Source organism: Felis catus, chromosome X, assembly GCF_018350175.1.
Source record: "Felis catus isolate Fca126 chromosome X, F.catus_Fca126_mat1.0, whole genome shotgun sequence".
Classification (NCBI taxonomy): Eukaryota; Metazoa; Chordata; class Mammalia; order Carnivora; family Felidae; genus Felis; species Felis catus.
In genome coordinates, this window is record NC_058386.1 from 107,111,816 (window position 1) to 107,133,684 (window position 21,869).

At 41.7% G+C, this 21,869-nt stretch overlaps 2 protein-coding genes across 2 annotated transcripts in view; both read left to right on the plus strand.

Moving 5' to 3' along the window:
- Window positions 1-8,567, plus strand: part of SLC25A14 (solute carrier family 25 member 14) — a 59,232-nt gene extending 50,665 nt beyond the window's left edge. Inside the window, exon 9 of the mRNA XM_045050559.1 lies at window positions 8,456-8,567. Within this exon, the coding sequence (XP_044906494.1) occupies window positions 8,456-8,533 (78 nt within the window). The 3' untranslated portion in view covers window positions 8,534-8,567. The remainder of the gene's footprint in view (window positions 1-8,455) is intronic.
- RBMX2 (RNA binding motif protein X-linked 2) lies at window positions 8,553-19,422 on the plus strand. The gene is made up of 6 exons (XM_023248834.2): window positions 8,553-8,688; window positions 8,876-8,991; window positions 10,314-10,365; window positions 16,004-16,133; window positions 17,754-17,931; window positions 18,402-19,422. The coding sequence occupies exons 1-6, from the start codon at window positions 8,624-8,626 to the stop codon at window positions 18,902-18,904; spliced, it is 1,044 nt and encodes a 347-aa protein (XP_023104602.1). The 5' UTR covers window positions 8,553-8,623; the 3' UTR covers window positions 18,905-19,422.
- The last annotated feature ends 2,447 nt before the right edge of the window (window positions 19,423-21,869 follow it).

A 21,869-nucleotide genomic window follows, 5' to 3' on the forward strand; every position in this document is an offset into this window, starting at 1 on the left:
CCTTATGCGGCAAAAGGGACTTTGTTGATGGGATTAAGCAAAAATCTTGAGATGGGGTGATTATCCTGGATATTATGGGTGGGCCCAATGATATAATCCCAAGGGTCCTTGTTTGAGGGAGGCAGGAGATCAGCAAGCAGTATTAAGGGGTGTGATGATGGAAGCACAAGGTTGGAGTGATGCAAGGAAGGGGTCATGAGCCAAAAATTGCAAGAGGCCTCTAGAAGCTAGAAAAGGCAAGGAGACAGATTCTCCCCTAGAGCCTCCAGAAGGAACCAGGCGTGCTGACACTTTGATGTGAAACTGATCTCAGACTTCCGATGTCGAGAACTGTAAGATACTACATTGGTGGTGTTTTAAGCGCTAGGTTTGTGGGAATTTGTTGCAGCAACAGTAGGAAACTAATACATTGAACTAAAGGGTTAATATGAGTAGGCAATTAAAACACTGGGTCCTGTTTATATTGCTGCTTGGCAGTGCCTGCTGCCCAAGAGACATTTGGTTGTAATACTACAAAGGTTTCTACTTACCCAGGAAAGAGCAGCTTGCTCTGCGATGCCAAATGCCAATGGCCATGAAGCCCAGCAGAGGGCAGACACTCTTCAGGGAGAAAGCAATCCTTGGAAAGGCTTTGCTCCTGTTTTCCATATAAATAGGAAGGGTCTTTAAAAGGAAGAAAGATCCTTCTAGGCACAGGCAGGTTGCTCTGATTGTGTTGCATCTTAGTTATGCCTTCATGCAGGCCAGAGGAGCGCGGTGAGTACAAAAACGTTTTCATTTGCCACCCAGGGCTCAAAAATTTCTTGCTCCTTTTATGTATTCATATTGTTGAGACCAGTGCATGGAAATCCTTCCCTGCCCTGAAGATTAGGAATTGGGTAATAAGGCACAAATACTTTTGCTTAATTCCCATGGCTTGTGCAATGGGGGTGGGGTGAGGGGAGAAAATATACATTCAATTCACATTTCTTTTTTCATTGAAAGTCTTTCTTATCACACACACTTGACAATGCATGATCTCATTTAATCCTCACAATATGCCTGTGAGGTGATATTATCAGAAGTTAATTCAGGCTAATTAAATTGCCCAGAGTTCCACAGCCAGCAGACGGTAGAACTCGGATTTGAACCCAGGTCTGCCAAGTCTCAGAGTCTGCATTCACATAACGATGCCACCTGGTCTCTCCAAAACTATAATGCTGTTACAGAAAAAAGTTGCTGACCAGAGGCAGTGAAAGCTGTGTGGCATCATCCTATGGCTTTGAAAACTCATGCCCAGCCTCATGATGGATGCCAGCGTCCACCGTGCACAAGAATGCAGCCCTCCTACATGCAATGGCACTGGGCCTTGAGCCAAGGCAGACCTGTCCTGTGTTTCGTCTCTGAGGGCTTTGCTTGCTTCTCAGTTTGTCTTTCTGATCACCCATCTATTCTAGTCCTTACGATAATGTGTCTCAGTTGTCTGGCTTCTCTGCCCCATGGCCACCTACTCCTTTCCCTAATATGCAGATTGTCTCCTACTCTCTGGATCAGTGTTTCACCAGGCTCTCCTGCTAACTGGCTTCTTCCCCTTTGTCTCAATATGTCATTTTATGATAAGGATTGGCAACAGAACACTCCAGAAATAATGAGAATGACTGACAGGAGGGTAAAGGCTGATAATGCAAGGAGTATTTTGGAGACTAGAGGGTAGGGCACTTAGTCATTGGCTTGGAGATTGACCTGCTTCAGTGCAAATGTGATGGCCTTTTAGGAACTCCTGCTCTAGACAAGCTCCTGACATCCCTCAAAAATTCTTTTCCATTCAGCCCCAGTTCAATTGGCCCACCTCTACTCATCGCACCTGGTCTGATGATCCCATTCAGTTCGATTCTGCATGCATGCTCCTTAGACCTATATACCGAAGGGGACTTAACATCATGAATTTAGAGTAAATGTGATTCATGATCACAGGTGGGCTCTGCTTGGATCAGAGCTATCTAATGCCCTAGCAATTTCTTCTTCATTCTCTCCCTTCATGCCCTGAAACTGGATTCTGCTTTTAAAGTCAGCTCATCAGAAACCTTAGCCTCTTCTAGGGGCACCTGGTGGCTCAGTCGGTTGAGCGTCTGACTTTGGTGCAGGTCATGGTTTCACAGTTCGTGAGGTTGAGCCCCACATCAGGCTCTGTGCTGACAGCTCAGAGCCTGGAGCCTGCTTCAGAGTCTGTGTCTCCCTCTCTCTCTGCCCCTCCCCTGCTTGTGCTCGGTCTCTTTCTCTCTCAAAAATAAATAAACATTAAAAATTAAAAAAAAAGAAACCTTAGCCACTTCTAAAATTTGTGCTGCTTGAGGTTTGGAAATCTGCTTTGGCCTGGGCACTGGAGAAAAGCTGAACAACAATGAGCAGGTGATAAAACGACATCTGTCATGTACCTTCTAGAAGGCATACTCACCCCTGAAAGTGATTTGTCCTCCTCTTCCTCCAGAGTTTGGGATTCTCTATGTAGCTCCTCAAGATTATACCTGAGAGTCAGACTGCTGAGAGCGAGCAGTTGTGCCGAGCCTGGGGGGAGCCAGTGGAGGGTGTGGTTGTGCTTCCAATGTATCAATATCTGATGCACATAACTCATGCCAGTTCTCCTGCAACAGCTTCTCAGCTTTGTAAACTGCTCTGAATTATCTGTGGATGACAGTATTCATAGATAATCCTTAGACGCTCTAGTGCAGTAGTCCTTAGCTGTTGTTTTCTGAACCATGGAACTATTTTGGAACCTGTTGGAAGCTATGGACCATCTCTTTAAAAATGCACATGTTCATGTTACATACACATCATACAAGCAAACGCAGGGTCCTTATAGATTCCCTGGAGCCCACGTATGGATTCAGGTTAATATCCTTGGAAGAGATGGTAAGAGCTCCTGTTAACACAACACATCATTTCTTATTCTCTATTCCTCCAGGCAACCTATAATTAAGGAACAGACCTCTTAAATAAATATATTTAACAGCTTTCTTTAACTCATGGAAGTGTGGCCTGTATCCACGCTCTCAGGCTTCTGTTTTGCTTCCATCAGGAAGCATTGCCCCTAAGTCTCCAGTGTTGGAGCAGGTAAATACAGGATGGCATGCCGTTGGATTTTTGGGTCCTCTCAAGTCAACTTTCTTGATAGTGACATTGCTTTGGACCAATTGAAATAAATGGGCAAAACACTGAAAGCTTAAAGGTCCTTCTGCCAAGAGAACTTTCCTGTGGTGTTTGACAACATTGGTCACCTTTCACTATCTTCTGGAATCCTGCTGCTTCACCTTCAGCCATCCTTCTCCTCCTTGGTCTCCTTTGTTGGCTCCTTGGATACTTTAGATTCAACAGTTTGCCGTATGAATTCATCAGTTTTCTCCCAAACCAGCCTTCCTCCCTGCCTTTCTTACTGTAGAGACTAGTCATTACTCATCTAGTCTCTCACCAGAAACCTAAGTGCCATCCTGAGATGTTTCCTCACCGCCCATGTCTACTTTAGTCAACATATGCCACTGAAATCTGTTGACTTTTGTTCTTTCCATCACAGCCAACTGGTCCCCCAGAATCAAGACTTGCATGCCTTTAATCCATCTTCCATACTTGTTCCAAGGTGATCTGAAATAAAATTGACCATTTTATCCCCAGGGTCAAGGGACAATACTTGCATTGTATTTTTTCCCGACATATATTTTTCTCTCTAGACTTAACATGTTACCTTTTGTATTCTCAGCACCTAATACAGTGTTTGCATATGGCAGGTCCTCAACTAGTGGCTGGCTTGTTCTTTGGTTGAATGACTGACTGATTAAGCCATATGATCATTTCTCATTGCCTGCAGGCTGGAATCTGACCTTCTTGGCTGCATCTGCAAGGCCTTTCATAAAATGGCCTGAAACCTTCCATCTTCATGGGATGCCCTGCCCCATCCCATCTCCTGGTCACACCGTACACTTTTCACACTTTGATGTATTTGTCTCTTGTGATTCTTCTGCTTGAAATGCTCTCTCTGCATGGCATCCATCCCGTCTTCCATCTTCATCGTTGACTGCCTTCAAGGTGCAGCTCAACTGTCCTCTGCCTCACCATAGCTTTCCCTGACAATCTCTTTTCCAATCCCAGCTCCCTTTGACCCCTGGTAGTCAGAATTAATTGATTCCTCAACTTGTTCCAGTGACATTTCATTCATACCTTCATTTTGACCCTCATCCTTTTGTATTATATTTATTCATAAATGTAAATATCTGGCAACATTTTGAGCTATTCAGGAGCAGGGACTGGGTCTTATGGTCTTGTTTACTGTAGTATCCCCAGCATCTAGCCCAGCATCCCAGCACTCATAAACATAGAATATGCCTTTATGTTGGTGTCATGTGTGTTCTTTACTTTTTAAAAGTATTTTCTCTGGGGCGCCTGGGTGGCTCAGTTGGTTAAATGTCTGAGTTCAGCTCAGGTCATGATCTCACGGTTTGTGAGTTTGAGCCCCACATCAGGCTCTGGGCAGACAGCTCAGGCCCTGGAACCTGCTTCGGATTCTGAGTCTCTCTGCCCCTTCTCAACTTGCACTCTGTGTGTGTCTTGCACTCTGTCTCTCTCTCTCAAAAATAAGTAAACGTTAAAAAATAATAATAAAAGATTTTTTCGTTAAAAAAATATCAGCATGGGACACCCTCTCCCTTGCTATCTCCCTGGGGGCAAACCACCATCATCTCCTGCCTGAATTATTGCAAAGCTTCCTAGTCTCCTTGACTCTATCCTAGACACTCTCCTCAACCCCACAGTTTGCAGCCAAGGTGATCCTGCTAAAATGTAAGCCAGACTAAAATCCTTTGTTGGCTTCTCACCTCACACTGAGTAAAATCTAAAGTTGCTACCCAACATGCCCCCGCCTGATCTGTTCCCCTCACCCCCACTTATCCTATGCATGTTGGCTAAGGGTGCAGACATTGGAGCCATACTACCTGGATCTAAATCCTGGCTCTACCACTGGCCAGCTGTGTGACATAGGGCAAGTGACTTAACCTCTCTGTGCCCCAGTTTCATCATCTGCGAAATGGGGATAATAGTATCTACCACATAGGATTGTTGTGAGAAGTAAATGAGTTAATGTATGTAAGGTACCTAGAACAGTACCTGGTATGTAGTGGGTACTAAATCAGATTTTGTTAAATAAACAAAAATATGTTATTCTCTTCCTTGCCTGCTCCTCTCCAGCTACTCTGGCCTCCTTATTGTTTCTCAAACACATTCCTGTCTCAGGACCTTGGCACTTAATGTTCACTCTCCCTGAATACTCTTCCCCCAGATGTTTCATGACTTGCTCCTCATCTTCTTGCAGGTCTCTGCCTCCGTGTCATTTTATCAGGGAGGTCTTCTTTGACCCATCACCCTTTTAAAATAGCAACACTTCGTAACTCTCTGTCCCCTTACCCTTCATAGCACTTCTCAACATTGGATGTATGTTTATATGTTTATTTGCCTTCTTCCCCAACAAGAATGTAAACTCCATGAAGACAAGAACTCTCCTTGCCTTGTTTACTGTTATAACCCTCGCATCTAGAACAGTGTCTAGCATATAGTAGTTGCTCAATAAATATTTGTTGAATAAAACTGAGGGTTGATGGGGGGTGGGAGGGAGGAGAGGGTGGGTGATGGGTATTGAGGAGGGCACCTTTTGGGATGAGCACTGGGTGTTGTATGGAAACCAATTTGACAATAAATTTCATATTAAAAAAATAATAAAAAAAAATTTGTTGAATAAATGAACAAAAGACAAAAGTGAGAAAATAAAGGTCACGATCTCCCTGCCAAGATAACATGGCAATAAAAAAATGTAAGTGATCTCTGAATAAAGGGAAGAAAATTCTAACAGTATAGAAAGAAACATAAGGAAAATAAAATCCTCTCTCCTATCCTCATCTGTTTCCCTAAAGGTAACCATATCTCTGTGTGTTTGCAACTTCATTAACCAGCAGTTGTATTGCTTGCTTGCTATATGTGCAGAAAAGTGTTCGAGGTTTGAGGTGCTGAGGGCTTAGAAAGGAAGAGCCTGTATTTTCCAGGATCTGACAGCCTCCCTGGGGAGATAACATAAAAGAGTTGTGATATGCTGCAGAGTTCAGAAGTGGGAACCATCAGTGTGGACTAGTGAGGTCAGGAAAGGTTTCCTACTTGAGAGATGCCCTGATGGGAGTTGAGAGCTCAGGTGGGTTTCAGAGAGAGAGAGAGAGAGAGGAGTGGCCCAGGGGCATAGGGGTCTCCCAGCAGGGCGTCTAGGCTGGATAATGAAAGGAACCCCTGAGGGAATGGATAGAAGTGAAAGCTGGCTGAAATTGAGGCTTTGTGTTGGGGAGCAGTGGGAGAAAAGACTGGAGAATAGGGGCTGAGGCATTTATACAAGTACTGAAAGAACTAGGAGCCATGCGATAATGAAACAGAACCGTGACTGGATGAGATGCAATTTATAGACACTGCAGTAGCGCAGTTATTGGACTTGGTGATTGGATAGATATCTTTGGGTGAAGAATAGGGAAGACTGAAATATAAAACCCCTGTTTTTGTACCTGGGCAACCAGGCAAATGTTGATAACATTTCTTGAAATTAGGAAGTTAGGAGGGAAAGCTGTTTTGGGATGTGGTGTGGTGGGAAGTGAAGAGATGAATTTGGCTGGACATATTGTTCAGCCTTGGCTTGAATGTAAGGACTACCTATGGGTTACTCAGTATTGCCCATAGAGCCTAGACGTGAGCTTTCCATACAGTGGGTGCTAAATGGATGTTACTGGTGGAGATCACTAATAGCCACCTTGAATAGCAAACCCTGGTTCTCTTCTCAGACCCTCAGATCAGAGGGTCCTCTGGATCCTCATTCCCTTTCCACCCAGACTTGTGGAAATCTCTAGACATCGTCTCACCTACCAATTCCTACCAATTGGAAGCACATCGATGGGGATGTCCCAGGCAAACTGGGATGTTTTTCAGTTCTCCCAGGTTCAGAATATCTCTGCTGAACCCACTAGCTTGATAGTAGCAGTCTTCTCATGTCCTCCTCCAACTGAATTGTCCTTCCCTTTGGTTGGTATTTATCTCCTCTTTTGCTTCAGCTTCCTTTTGAACCCTGATGTCCAAGACCCAGGTGTAGCCCCATTTCTTTCATTTCACAGTTGCTTGAAGAATCCAGCCAGATAATGCTACATGCTGGTTTATCACTTTGCAGTGGCTACTTCAACCCTACAACTAAGCAACTTAAGATTCCCAGGAGCAGATAAAACCTGTATGCAATCTGTCACTGTTTAGTTTTCACTGCCAAGATAATTCTACAAAGTTAATGAATAGCTGGGTTGGAGTGGGGAAGGGACACAAACAGAATGAATGAAGAGAAACTGTCATTGGTGGGTAGCCTCCCTTCTGCTTTTTGTCAGGACATTGGGTACATGGTGAGTCATTGAAGTTATAGTTGTCGTCATCATCGTCATCATCATCATTATCATCAAAGTACTTTTCTGAAGTGCCTAACTTCTGGGGCTCTGAGTTAGGCCTATGCAGAGAACTACACAGCTCTGGAACTTCACTTCTAAACCATGCATGTTCTCACAGCCATTGATGTAGACACGTGCAAGATGGATTCAGAACTTCAATATGGCTTAAATCACACATTGTCTGCCACCATCTCTTCTATGGGTTCCTAGTTATTCTGGAGTAAAATCTACCAGGCAAATATATCTTGTATCCTCAATGATATTATTAGCTCCTGAGGGAAGAGAACCTAAACTTAACATTTCTGTCTACAGATTTGCTGTACAGGACAAACATAGATGCTCAGTAAGGGCGGATTAAATCAACCGGACCTGATAAGTAGAGGCAGAGTACCTCCTTTGAAACAACTAGTTAACTCCTTTGAATCTCAGTTTCTCCCTCTATAAAACGAAGAGGGTAATTTTATCTATAGGCTTTATGGAGTAGTTGTGAGAATGGAGGGCCAATACATGTAAATTGCTTAGCACACAAACTAGCATCTGCTAACTTATTAGCTTTTTAACTATTTCTGCCTCCTGCTCAAGTAGCAGCGAGACTGGAAAAGGGTGAGGATAGCAGCTTTCACACAAATCTGGGTATTCAATTCAGCTTATAGAGACACGCTGGTCAATTGCCTATGCATTTGGATTTGAGGAAGAAAAAAAGGTTTATCCTTTCGCATATCTTCTTCACTTTTCTGTTGTAATTCCTGGACAGAGATGCTTTGATGGGTGTATGTATGTGTGAGCTAAGATTAGCTGGGAGTGGAAGCCCGAGTAGGGATTTGCACTGAGAGCAAAGGCTGAGACTAAAGTTGCCATAACAGGCACCTTTTCCAGTCTTTATTCAGCATTTATAGGTAGCCCAATCAGTGTGAGGCGTCGTCCAGGAGCTGAGAGTCCGGCAATAAACCCGGCTCACATTCACGCCCCATTTCACATAGGGAGGAAGCGACGGACTAGACAAAAATTCTCCGGTACCGCGAAACCTACGGAGCAAGGTAAGTCCTTTTCCGCGCTAGTGCGCAAGCGCTACGCCCTGGCGCTGTCCAGCCTTCCGGCGCGGGGCGAGCACCGCGGAATCCAATGGGCGCGAGGCGTCAGGGCTGCGCATGCGCGTTGCAGGCTCGCCCGGAAGTCAATGTCTAGCTGCTGAGCGTGGACCCGCGGAGATGAAGTAAGGCCTCAGCTTATCTTTGGGGAAGTAGGGACCGGCCGCGGGAGGTGGCCCACCAGGGCTGGGGTGGTAGAGCGTCTGCCGAGCCGAGGGTCGGGAGAGGCGCGGAGACTGAAAAATTACCCCCCTAGTTTTGCTCTCCCTTACATCTGGCCAGGCCGCACTTAACGTCCGCCTGTCTCTGCAGCCCTTTAACTAAAGTGAAGCTGATCAACGAGCTGAATGAGCGTGAGGTCCAGCTTGGGGTGGCAGATAAGGTGTCCTGGCACTCCGAGTACAAGGACAGCGCCTGGATCTTCCTGGGTGAGGTCCACATCTTTCTCCCGCACTACTCGTCATTCTGTCCTGGCCTGCTTTTTAATATTTCAGCATTCCCGCCTTTCATTCTTCCCAGCATTCATCACACTTATTTCCTTCTGCTGTCTGCCCCTTAAATCCTTTTTTCATATCTCTCTCTCCCCCATTTCTAGTTGCTCCCCCTGCCAAATCAGTGCCCACGATAGTTACCCTTTGCCATTCACTGTGGTAAGAGTCTTGCCACTTGGTTTGTCAGAGACAGTTGTTACCATACCGTGTCCCCTCTCCCATTACACAGCTGAGGAAACTGAGGTGCAGAGAAGTTAATGGACTTAAGGTCACATAGCTAGTATGTGGAGCAACCAGAACTGTGGGATTCTGGAACTCATGGTCTTAGCCACAATCCTGTATTACTGCTAGCCCCTCTTTCCCCTTCCCTCAGAATTAATTCTCCTCATCTAATTAGCTCCTGCCTTCTCTCCATGGCCATATGATCATCTCTGCGTTCACTTTGTGTCACATCCAGTAATGTGACAGTTTGTTCAAAGGGGTTATTGCACCAGATACTGTGCTAAGCATTTTATATTCATTGTTTTATTTAATTCTCACAACAGTTCTGTGGGGTAAGTACTAATATTCCCATTTTACAGATGAGGAAGGAATGATTTGCAGAGGAATTTCTTTCCTATGGAATGCTCAACAGTTGTCTTTATAATCCTTAGTCTATGTGAGGTGGGGTTAAAATTTTCTAACTTAAACTGATTTTGGAACTTAGTTGTGAATTTGCGGGTAAAAGAACAGGTGAGTTCAAGATATGTTTGTGGAAGTAGAGTTTTATGTTGGAAACTATCTGCTTTGTTCATAAGCTTTTGGGTGTGAGGAGTATTTGGTTAGTGCTGACACACAACCTTTCAGTCAAAGTTAATCACTCCTTTTCCTGCCCTACTGCTGCACCTTATATATGCTTCTATCATATCATCAGACTGTGAGTTCTTTTTTCTTTTTTTGAAGGTTTATTTATTTTTGAGAGAGAGAGAGAGAGAGAGAGAGAGAGAGAGAGAGAGAGAGAGACAGAGGATCCAAAGCAGGCTCTGTGCTGACAGCAGAGCCTGATGCAGGGTTTGAACTCACTAACCATGAGATCATGACCTGAGCCACAGTCGGATGCCTAACCGACTGAGCCACCCAGGGGCCCCAGACTGAATTCTTTGAGGGCAGGCCCTGTGGCTTACTCTTCTTTGCACCCCCAGTGCCAGGCCTAGTGCATGGTATGTAATATACACTTGGTAAATGTTTGTGTAATTGAAATGTGTTTTTTTTTCTTCTAGGAGGACTTCCTTATGAACTGACTGAAGGGGACATCATTTGTGTGTTCTCACAGTAAGTCTTTTTCATTTCCTGACTTCTGGGTCATCAGAGTGTGCTACCATAAAGCATTTTGTGGCATCATAAAATCCATTTATTTTAATTCTAGGCTGATTGGTCTCCCTGCATGGGGAAGGCTAGAGCATCTGCCCTAGTCTAGATCAGCCCCCGGACATGGTTATAGAAGTCTCCCAATATGCAAAATCCAAGAAGTTGGATAATTTAGGAAGCCATCTTAGGGATTATGGTCTATTTTTACTGCTCTTTCACTGAGGCTTGTCCAGCCTCGGCCTACACGCAAACAGAGTGGAACTCACAAGAAGCTACTATGTGGAGCTCCTTGGACTCCTACAAACTAAGGGTAACCCATGGTCCCAGGGCCCTTCTGGCACACACCTGTGTGGTGTTGTAGGATTAGGGCAAAGCACAGAGGAGTGGGGAAAAAAAGCAAAAGGTTTAGGTAGCAGTTTGTTTTCTTTGTTTCTAGATGAGCATGAGGTTAGTGAGCAGAGCCAATCTCTTTATCCAGAAGCTGAGAATTACAGGCTGGTGAGGAACAAGAATGAGTGGGTGAACCTTATACTCTTCATTCTGCTATGAGATGAAAGCAGCAGTACTGGGGTGGGAGAGCGATTTGGCAGCTCGCACTGGTAGTGACAGCTGGTAGGAGAGGGACTGGGCACAACCCAGAGTGACACAGAGTGGTTAGACAGTCTGTAGGGCCAGAGGGGCCCTGAGGGCAGAGGACTGTTGCAGGGAAGCTGCATGAATAGGCAGAAGACAGTGGCAAAAGGGTTTGGGCAAGCAAACACAGCCAGCACACCATGGCAGAGACATTGCCATGGCAGTAGATGATTGGACCATCCCATAGGAAGGAGACCCTGGATGAGTGGTTGGGCAGCATTTGGGACAGAGGGCCATGGGAAGGAAATTGGGCAGTATACATGAGAAGAAGGCCGTGGTAGAGGGCCTTGGCATCCCACACTGGCAGAGTGCCCTGAGAGGGACAGAGGCTGCTTCCTCCAAATTCTGGGCAGCTGGAAGTTCGTAGCAGGTGCAGCTTCCACCCCTTAGGATACCTCTGCCTGGTCCAGCCCTCCATTTAGGGGCTGTTCTTGTCTTATTTGCATTGAGTGATGATCAGCTAGTGTTTGTTTATTTTAATTCTCAATTCTGGCTACACACATTGCTCTCCATGAAGATTGCTGTTGCCATTGATAACAGTGGTTTTCAAAAAATGTTTTGTTTTCTGATTATCAAGGTAATGTATAATCATTATAATGCATAATCATTTGGCAAAAAGAAAAAGCATAAAGAAGGAAATAGAATGTACTTTAAGGAAAAACAACATTTTGGTGTATTTATTTTTTATTTAATGTTGGGCATTATTTCTAATATTTTGCCATTATAAATTGTATTGCAGCATACATGGTAGTATATACATCTCTGTATGGATTCATACCTTCCATAGTGAAATTACTGGATCAATATGTTAGCGTTTTTAAGATGTTTTATAAATATGATCAAATTGCTCTTTGAAAGGTTGTACCGATTTCTACTTTCACTAGAATGCCCATTTTTGTGAATGCTAATCAACCGTGGTAATTTTAAAAAATATTTGTTGTATGGCTTCTCATTATTATTTTATTTTGCCTTTATTCATCAGTGAGGTTGATGTAATCTTTTCATAGATTTACATGCCATTATTATTATTTTTTAAGTGTCTATTCATATCCCTTGCTTGTTTTTTGCTGTTGGTGTGTTCCTCATTTTCTTAGTGATTTTACAAAAGCTCTTAATTGATGTTAACTCTTTGTTATAACATTTTGTCATGTACTGTGTTACTGTGGGCTTATTGTACTTAATTTGATGTGTTCTACTACATTGCCATCATCATTATATCTTGATGCACAAATTGTACCAGTTTGGTCTATAGGAGTCCGTTTAAATGAGTTCCTATATTTTTTCTTTTACTTTTTATGTTGAAATAATCTCAGACTTAAATTATGAAAGTTATAAAGTAGTATAAGGAATACTTATTTCCCTTTTTCTTAAATGTTAACATTTTACCACATTTGCCTTGTCATTATTTCTCCCTATGTATACCTATTATTTTTTTTCTGAATAATTTGATCGTCAATTACAGACATGGTGCCCATTTATTCCTAAATTCTTCAATGTGTATTTTCCCCCAAACAAGGGCATTCTCTTGTTTAACCTCGGTATGGTGATCAATTCAAGAAGTTAACACTGATACAATAGTATTGTATTAAGCCTAATCCATAGGCTTTATTCAGCTTTACCAGTTGTCCTGCTAAGATTCTTTACAGAATAGGAAAAGCAATTACTTTCTGGTCCTTTATCTGTGGTATAAATTGTAAATATTTTCTCCTAATTTGTCATTTGTCTTTTGATTTTGTGATTTTTTTTTTTTGCTATGCAGAATTAAAAAAATTTTTTTATTCATTCGTGTATTTAAATTATCATGTGGTAAAATTGACTTTTTAGGGGGTGTACAGTCCTGTGAGCTTTAATGCGTGTATAGATTTGTGTAGTTACCCCACAATTAGGATAAAGAACAATTCCATCACCCTAAAAACTCCTTTGTGCTGTCCCTTTATAGTCTCATGCTCTAGTGTTTTATATGATCAAATTTATCAGTCTTTTTTTTTATTGATTCTGGATTTTGAGTCATAATTAGACAGTATTTCTCTCCACTCCACCCATCTGTATTCTCTTCTAGTACTTGTATAGTTTCAGTTTTATGCATTGAAGTCTGATCCATTTAGGGTTATTCTGATAGTGTGAGGTACAGATTCACTTTCATGTTTTTTTCAATGGTTGTTCAGTTCCCACATTTATAAAAAAGTCCATATTTTCCCAAGCAAATTAAGATGTTACCTTTACCATGTTACTTTACCATATATACTTCAGTCTCTTTATTGGCTTTCTTTTTTTAAATGTTTTTATAAAGTTTATTTATTTTGAGAGAGAGAGAGGGAGGGAGAGAGGGAGCGGGAGAGGGAGAGAGAGAGAGAGAATGCATGCATAAGTAGGGGAGGGGCAGAGAAGGAGAGAGAGAACCCCAAGCAGGCTCCCCACTGAGCAGGGCTTGATCTGACTGACCTGAGCTGAAATCAAGAGTCAGATGCTTAACTGACTGAGGGACCGAGGCATCCCTCTTTATTGGCTTTCTGTTCTCTTTTGTTGGTCTGTCTCTTCACGTGCCAGTACCACACTAATCAATCATAGAAGTTTTCAGTGTGTTTAAAATCTAGGAGAGTTGCTCCCTCTCCTTGTTCTTTTTTGAAGTTTTTCCATCTATTCTTACATGTTCATTTTCCCATGAGAACATTAGAATCAACTTCTTCAGCTAAATAAAACACAACTTATACTACATTAAATTTAAGTATTAACTTGGGGAAGATGTTGCTGTCTTTATGATGTTGAGTCATCCTATCCAAAAACAAGGGATGTCTTCGTATTTGTTCAAATCTGTGTGGTGTTTCAGTTTTTAAAAGTTTTCTTTATATAGACTTTGTGCATTGCTTGTTAAGTTTATTTTTAGGTATTTTATCTTTTTGTTACTATTAAAAATGGGGTTTATCTTTAATTATGTCTTCTGATTGTTTGTATGTAAGAGAGTGATTTATTTTTTTAACTTTGTATCCTATTACTGAATTGTTACACTGTTTTTTTCATTGTTTCTCTTGGGTTTTCTATACAGACTATCCTATATAATCTTCAGAGATAGTGTTACTACTTCTTTTTCATTTTTTACATGTTTTCTCCTGTGTAATTGCATTGTCCAATACCTACAATATTAAATAGTGTTAAATAGTTCCTGGCCTCAGTTGAATTGGCCCAGGTACAGGTTTCCCCTGCTAGCCGAAGGTAGTGTTCTGTAAAAGCTTTTTCTAAGCTGAAATGGCATAAGGTGGAAAACAATTACCATTTCATAAAAGCAAAAATCATCTTCAGATTTCTTAGTGAAAACAGGTACTAATATAGGTCTTTTGTAAAAGCAAAGTGGCATAAAGTAAACATTGGACGAGTAGCCTGTATTTTCTATTTGGTAAGATGCTACATACCTGGCTGGGATGTATGTATATGATCATGTTACTAAGTATCAATCAATAGCTATTTTTAAAATAAGTTTATTTATTTATTTTGAGAGAGAGAGAGAGAGAACACAAGCTGGGGAGGGGCAGAGAGGTGGGGCAGAGGATCCGAAGTGGGCTCTGTGCTGACAGCAGAGAGCCTGATGCAGGGCTCAAACTCATGAACTGTGAAATCATGACCTGAGCTGAAGTCGGACCCTTAACTGACTGAGCCACCCAGGTGCCCAATTCCTATTTTATTTTTATGACTTTACTTTTTAACTTAGGAATCTTTAACTTAGCTGGAATTTAACTTTGTACAAGGAATAATGTAGAATTTTCTAGTTTCTATTTAATTAATTTCTGCTTTTATCTGTATTAATTCCCATCTGCTTTCCTTATGTTTGTTTTCTTTTATATTCATTCTGTCTTTTTGACGTCAAACTCTTTAAGGTTACAGATTTTCCTGAGTATGGTTTTTGCCCTATCCTGTAAGTTTTGGTATATATGCTTCTCATTTTTTTTTTTTTTTGAAGTACTCTGCCATTGATGTTTTTCTTCATTTTATTTCACTTTTTCTTTGATCCAGTTGTTAGCTAAGAGAGTAGGTTTCAAGTTTTAGTTAATAGGGTTAACATTTAGTTAACATTAGTTAACATTTATTCATTTTTGAGAGACAGAGAGAGACAGAGCAGAGTGGGGGAGGGGCCGAGAGAGAGGGAGACACAGAATTGGAAGCAGGCTCCAGGCTCTGAGCTGTCAGCACAGAGCCCAACACGGGGCTTGAACTCATGTACTGCGAGATCATGACCCGAGCCAAAGTCGGATGCTTAACTGACTGAGCCACCCAGGCGTCCCTAGGGTATTTTTTTATTTAAAATATTATTTTCGGCTGTATAACATTGTGATTGGAGGACATGGTCTGTTCTGTTTTTGGAGGTTATTGAGGTTTTTGGAGGTTATGGTCAATTTTAGACTCTTTAGAAGAAATTGTCCTCTTTTTGTGAGATTTAAATGTATCTATATATCCACTAGTTTGACATTAATATTTAACATTATAATTGTTATATTATTAATTATGTTTATTTGTATTACATAATTATATATTGATATTTCTCTGACCTTAATTTTGTCAACATTATATGTTATAAACTTAAAGTGGTATGTTAAAATCTCTCATAACTTTTGTTATTAGTTTTTCTTTGTATTTCTCATAGTTTTCTTAATTAAAATTTTTGATTTGTTAATTTATACATAAAGTTTCATGATATATCTTTGTAATATATTAGGATCTTTTTCAGTGTAAAAGAGCTCTTTTAGTCCCATTTAAATATTTTTTTGGCCTTGAATTCATCTTCAGTCTTAATATTACCACCCATTTTTTAATTGAGTGTTCATGCTATATCATCTAATTTTTATTTTTAACTTTTGTGTCATCTTGTTCTAGATATGTCTCCTGTACAGACTATATTATTTGAATTTTGTTTTGTCATTCAGTTGAAAGTTTTTGCATTTTAAATCAATAGTGTCTTACTCTTTTATAAAATAAATAGATATGGGGAGATTGTTAACATTAATCTGGTGCGGGACAAGAAGACTGGGAAATCCAAAGGATTCTGTTTCCTCTGCTATGAAGACCAGAGGAGCACAGTTCTTGCTGTTGACAATTTTAATGGGATCAAGGTGAGTGTGTTCACTAAGCAGGATTTGGCTGGACTTTTCCTGTATGTAGGGGTTTGGTTTAATTTCCCACCTGATCGCCACAGGTTCAAGGACAGTACTGGTCAGCTGGGTGTGTGAGAGGGTTGCAGAGGTGTGGGGACATACTGACCAGGAAATGATCCCAGGAAATGATTTCTTTGGCTTATGACCCTACTAACAATTGTTCCTTTTCCTCATGTTCATCTTCCCAGGAGCATGGGTACCATGCACCATGCCCCAAACCAAGCCTCTTGTTTCTCACCTTTCCATCCTCACACCCCACTCTCACCTCTGACGTATTGGGCAGCAAAGAGACTCTCAAATATTGCTCTTTCATGCTATCCTCTGTCAGGGGATTTGGGGCTGTGTCATGGCTTCATGCTCTGAGACATGGCTTTGTATGTCTGTCATATGTCTCCAGTCACTTAGCATTACTGGGCCCTGGAAATTCTCTAGTTAAAGTCTGATGACAAATTCTACAAAAATCACTCCTTCTGAAGTTTTTTCTCCTCTGTTTCCTCTCAGTTCACCCTGGGGCTGAGAGAAAGTGATGGGACAAGTCAGGTTTATCTATGCTCCACCCAATTCCTATGCTTATTTAGCAGTTGGATGAACATTGTCATAGGTTGGGGGGGGGGTGACTTTTGACTTGGAGAGTTTGTCACTGATTGCACCAGTATGGAGCAGCTGGAGACTATAGGACAGGATGGAATAAGGTTCTAGGCTTGATTTATAAGGGTCAGCAGTCAAATGGAGTCACCATGAAAGGGAGGTTTTCAAAAATGTTTTTGAAAAGGGGAATAGGATAGATGACAGAAGCTACTCAGACTTAAAGGTAAGAATAAAAATCTGCTCTTGTGTGGGAACAATAAAAGCCAGACTTTTCAAATTTTGGATTGTTTTGCCTATAGAATAAGTCTGTATCTGCCCAAATGTTTTTAAGTGAGGGGTTAATTTTTTGTTGTTCATCCAGAGAGTTGTGATTGACAACAAAAGTATCAGTGTGAGCCAGTTGTTCCACTATGGTGAGGGTAGAGCAAGGTATGAGGGCTGAAGAAAAAAGATTCCTTCCCCCTTCCCAACTGTTGGTCTGCCTTGGCCTCATCCTACTTGCTGTATCAAGAAAACAGCTGTAACATTGCACTTGATTTCAGGAATTCTTTCTAGCTGCCAGACCATGGTATGTTTTACTGTAAATTAATGTTACAGATTGAGGGTAATTGTGCATGTGAATTCTCACAGTTTCCCCTGCTGCTTGTGCTTTGGACAGTACCAGCCAGGCTTTTTTCACTTAATGCAAGTGTAGAACATGAAGATTATTGTGTGGTACACTGGAGTAAAGTGACAAGGCTGTCTAGTATGACTGCCTCAGGAACTCCAGCTGCCCCTGGCCCTACCTGGATGCCCCAAGTGCTGAGCAAGTTATAATCTGGGTGTATGTGCTGTTACACACCAGTTGGACAGGTCTGCTTTAGTGATTTCCCCAGAAATAGAATTAGCAGGAAGGTAAGGGGTGTGGTTCAAACCATGGCTTTCTGCAGCTGGGTTCAAATAGTTTGATAGGAGGGCCATCTTTGCTGAAGCATTGCCTGTCTGTCTTAGATCAAAGGAAGAACTATCCGAGTGGATCATGTGTCTAACTATCGGGCTCCTAAGGACTCAGAAGAAATGGATGATATGACCAAAGAACTCCAGGAGAAGGGCTGTGGGGCTTTTACCCCCTCAGAGAGTTCATCTGAGGGTTCTGAAGATGACAAACCCACAAAAAAACACAAAAAAGGTAAAGCGTTAAGTTCCGAGAGAAGATTCTGGGTAGTCTAAATAAGTGTTTATTCTTCCTCGTGTTCACTGAGAGTTGATAATCAGTTCTTAAGTGTGAAGGGGAAAGGTGTTTGGGAAACCTTGCTTTAATTGGGAAAGGAGAGGTATCAGTGGAAGACAAATATTATGGGCTGAGTTCTGTCTCCTAAAATTCATACATTAAAGTCCTAATCCTCTAGTACCTCAGAATGTGAGTGTATTTGTAGTTAGGGTTTTTAGAAAGGTAATTAAGGGTGAGAACTGCCTTATACAGCATCTTGACATATCAAGGCTGACAGACATCCAACTTGGCTTCTCAGAGACACTTTCTGGAAGTATAGATTATGACTGCTTCACACACAGTGCTGCCCATGGTGCTTTCCTTTTGCTTATACCCTCCCTCTCCTCCATCTTCCTTTCCTTATTGGTTGCGCCCCTTTTTTCCTCCAGACAAAAAGGAAAAAAAGAGAAGAAAGAAAGACAAAGAGAAGACTGACCGGGAGGTACAGGCAGAGCAGCCAGCCTCCTCTTCATCACCCAGAAGCAAGGCGATAAAGGAAAAGGATGACCCTGGCTCTAAAAAGCACAGCAGCAAGAACTCAGAGAGGGGTCAGAAGTCAGAGTCCAGAGAGGTGCGGAGGCACTATCCCAGCTCTCCTGAGGTCAGGACCATCTGCCGCAGTGGAGCAGAAGACAGAGAGAGGGAGCCGAAGAAGGAGAAGGCTAAGCATGAACATAGGTCCTCAACCAGGAGGGAAGAAAGAGAAGAAAAGAACAGGGATAGAGATAGATGTCGAAGCTCAGACACACATTCCGGCCGGCACAATGGACGTTCTGAGGGACATAGTCAGAGAAGTAGAAGTAGGAGCCGAGATAAATCCCACAGGCATAAAAGGGCCCGACACTCCCGGGACCGGGAGTCCTCTAACCCCAGTGACCGCAGGCATCACTGAAACTGCAGCCCGTGACTGCCTGGTAGAATTGCAAATGAACTAGGCCTTTAAAATGCAATCATATTCAGTTATGCTTTTACTATTACTATAAGTAAAATCTCTGAGGCTGAATTCTTTTAATCCCTTGAGTATTAGAGTCATAGACAGCTGTAGTTTTAACAGCCAAATATCCTGGATTTTTAAGTGAAATCCATTGTTCCTGGGAATATGCTCGGTACCTACTGGAGGAGGTATCCTAAATTTGGTTTCATAAACATGGCCCTTGAATTTATGACCCCAATTTATGACAAAATTGCCAGGAAAGGGGAAATATCAGGCAATTCTAGAATTCTGGTCTTTGTGCTAGATGTTTAGGTGACCTTTCCAGTTGGCAGGTATAGCCATAGAATAGAGAAGTGTGGTTTAACTAGGTTCGGACAGCTTGATGTGAATGTGATATTGATTCCTAACACCAGCCCGCTCCCTCTGCACCCCACCTTCCTTTAAAAAAATTTTTTATAAACATCTTTTTTTTCGCATTTTGTTTTTTTGGTTGATATGTCTCCACATTTTTTCCTTGCTATCTATTTATTTATGTATGTATGTATTTATTTATATTGAGGTGAAATTCACATAACATGAAATTAACAATTTTAAAGGGATAATTCAGTGGCATTTGGTACAATCACGGTGTTATAAAACCACTACCACTGTCTAGTCCTAAAACATTTTCATCACTCCAAAATGAAACCCTGTCCCCATTAAACAGTTACTCTCCATTCCCTCCTCCTTGTCCCTGTCAACTACCAGTCTGCTTTCCATTTCTGTGGAATACCTATTCTGGACATTTCATGTAAGTGGAATTGTACAATATGTGGCCTTTTGTGTCTAGTGTCTTTCACTTAGTATGTTTTTGAGGTTCATCTGTGTTGTAGCATGGATCAGTACTTTGTTCCTTTTAATGGCTGAATAATATCCCATTGTATGGATATACCACATTTTGTTTATCTATTCATCAGTGGATGGACATTTGGGTTTCTACCTCTTGGCTTGCCACTCCTTTTCCATGTTTCAGACATACCAGGCCACTTGTGGGCCTAGTTTCCTTTTTAATTAGCTGTTCTTGCTGAGATGGGAATACTGTCAGTTCCATCGCATATCCATCTGGTCTCCTTGGCAGTTTTTTCTCATCTTGAGAATCTTGCCCTTTTACTTTATCAATCAGTCCCTTATGACTTTGGTAGGAATTAGTTCCCAGGACCTTAATATCCCTGCTGAATTATTAAAATTGAACTTCTGATCCTGTAAAACAGAGGAATACATTTTTAAATATAATTTATTGTCAAATTGGTTTCCATACAACACCTAGTACTCATCCCAACAAATGCCCTCCTCAATGCGCATCACCCACTTTCCCCTCTCTCCCCACCGCATCAACCCTCAGCTTGTCCTTGGTATTTAAAGAGTCTCTTATGGTATTCCTCCCTCCCTCTCTGTAACTTTTTTTTCCCCTTCCCCTCCCCCATGGTCTTCTGGTAAGTTTGTCAAGTTCCCCATATGAGTGAAAATATATGATATCTGTCTTTCTCTGACTGATTTCACTTAGCATAATACCCTCCAGTTCCACCCACATTGCTACAAATGGCCAGATTTCATTCTTTCTCATTGCCAAGTAGTAGAGGAATACATTTTTAATAGTGGGCACATTTAGTTTACCTGGTATGTTATTTTGGGTCCAAGATTAGATGCACAAGAGAGTTTTTTTAGGGGAAAATGCCCATGAAAGAAAATGGGGAAGGAGGCAAGAGGAGTCTGGAAAAGCAGTCAGACTCTGATAGAGGTCTAATCTCTGGAGAAGCGGGGAGGGAAGAAGGAAGTTTGAGTAGGAAAAGTCTTATACTACTGTGGTGTTCTGAGAATGTTTCAGCAAGACCAGTGGTGAGTTCTTGAGCCAAAGTCATCTGTCAGAGGAGTTCCTATTAGATCAGCTTTGGTAAGCAGGAGTCCTTGCTGTTGGACCTCCGTTGGCCCTTGTGGCCACTCTGCTTATGTGTCCATTGTGCCAGTTGTGTGGTTCATTGACAAAGGCCAGTGTACCTGGCTGAGTCCTTTTGTGTGCTTGGCAGTTCAATGCCTCTTCAGTGATGGATGCTCTGATGGATGTTAACATGTGATACAGAAATATTCACAGTTTGCCAACTCCCACGTGTCAGTCCACAGCATTTACACCAGACCTTGTCTCTAATCTTCAGCTCTTTTCCTTCCAGTATCCCAACTAGATAGGCCATTGACCACAGCCTAGGAGTTGGTATATATGCAATAAATATTCTCAATTTTGGCCACTTCTTTTACACCAAGTCAAGTGCACTGCTTGAGGTTCTGTCCATTGGAAAAATTTTCTTTCTCCTCCCCTGAATGTGGCTGTAATGCAGATAACATTCATCTTCATTTTGTGATGACCCACCAAGCTCAAATCGTTTTCTGCCCCAGCTGGTCATCCTGGAACCCCCATTTTGCTATAGGTGCAAAGATACAAGGGCTACCATTCTCTGCATCTTTTAGGTTTTTAATAGTAACACTGATCTACTCTGTCTCCCCTGAGCTGTATTATTATTTTATGTATTGTTTAGGGTTCTGCCAGGGAAACAACCAGTAGAATATATGTATCCTTCTGTAAGCCAGTTCCTAATGAGAAAACATACAGGCATACCTTGTCTTATACTTTGCTTAATTGTGCTTTACAGATAACTTTTTTTATAAATTAAGGGACTGTGGCAACCCTGTGTCAAAGAAGTCTTGGTGTCATTTTTCCTCACACCATTTGCTTCGTGTCCCTGTCAGATTTTGGTAATTGCCATATTTCAAACTTTTTCATTATTATTACATTTGTTACGGTGATCTGTGACCAGTGGTTATGACTCACTGAAAGCTCAGATGATGGTTAGCATTTTTAGCAATAAAGTATTTTTCAATTAAGGTATGTACG

Coding starts and splice junctions, on each gene's coding strand:
- RBMX2 (XM_023248834.2), top strand. CDS start 8,624: ATGCGCGTTGCAGGCTCGCCCGGAAGTCAATGTCTAGCTGCTGAGCGT. Junction 8,992..10,313: donor CAGCGCCTGGATCTTCCTGG/GTGAGGTCCACA, acceptor TTTTTCTTCTAG/GAGGACTTCCTTATGAACTG. Junction 10,366..16,003: donor ATCATTTGTGTGTTCTCACA/GTAAGTCTTTTT, acceptor TAAAATAAATAG/ATATGGGGAGATTGTTAACA.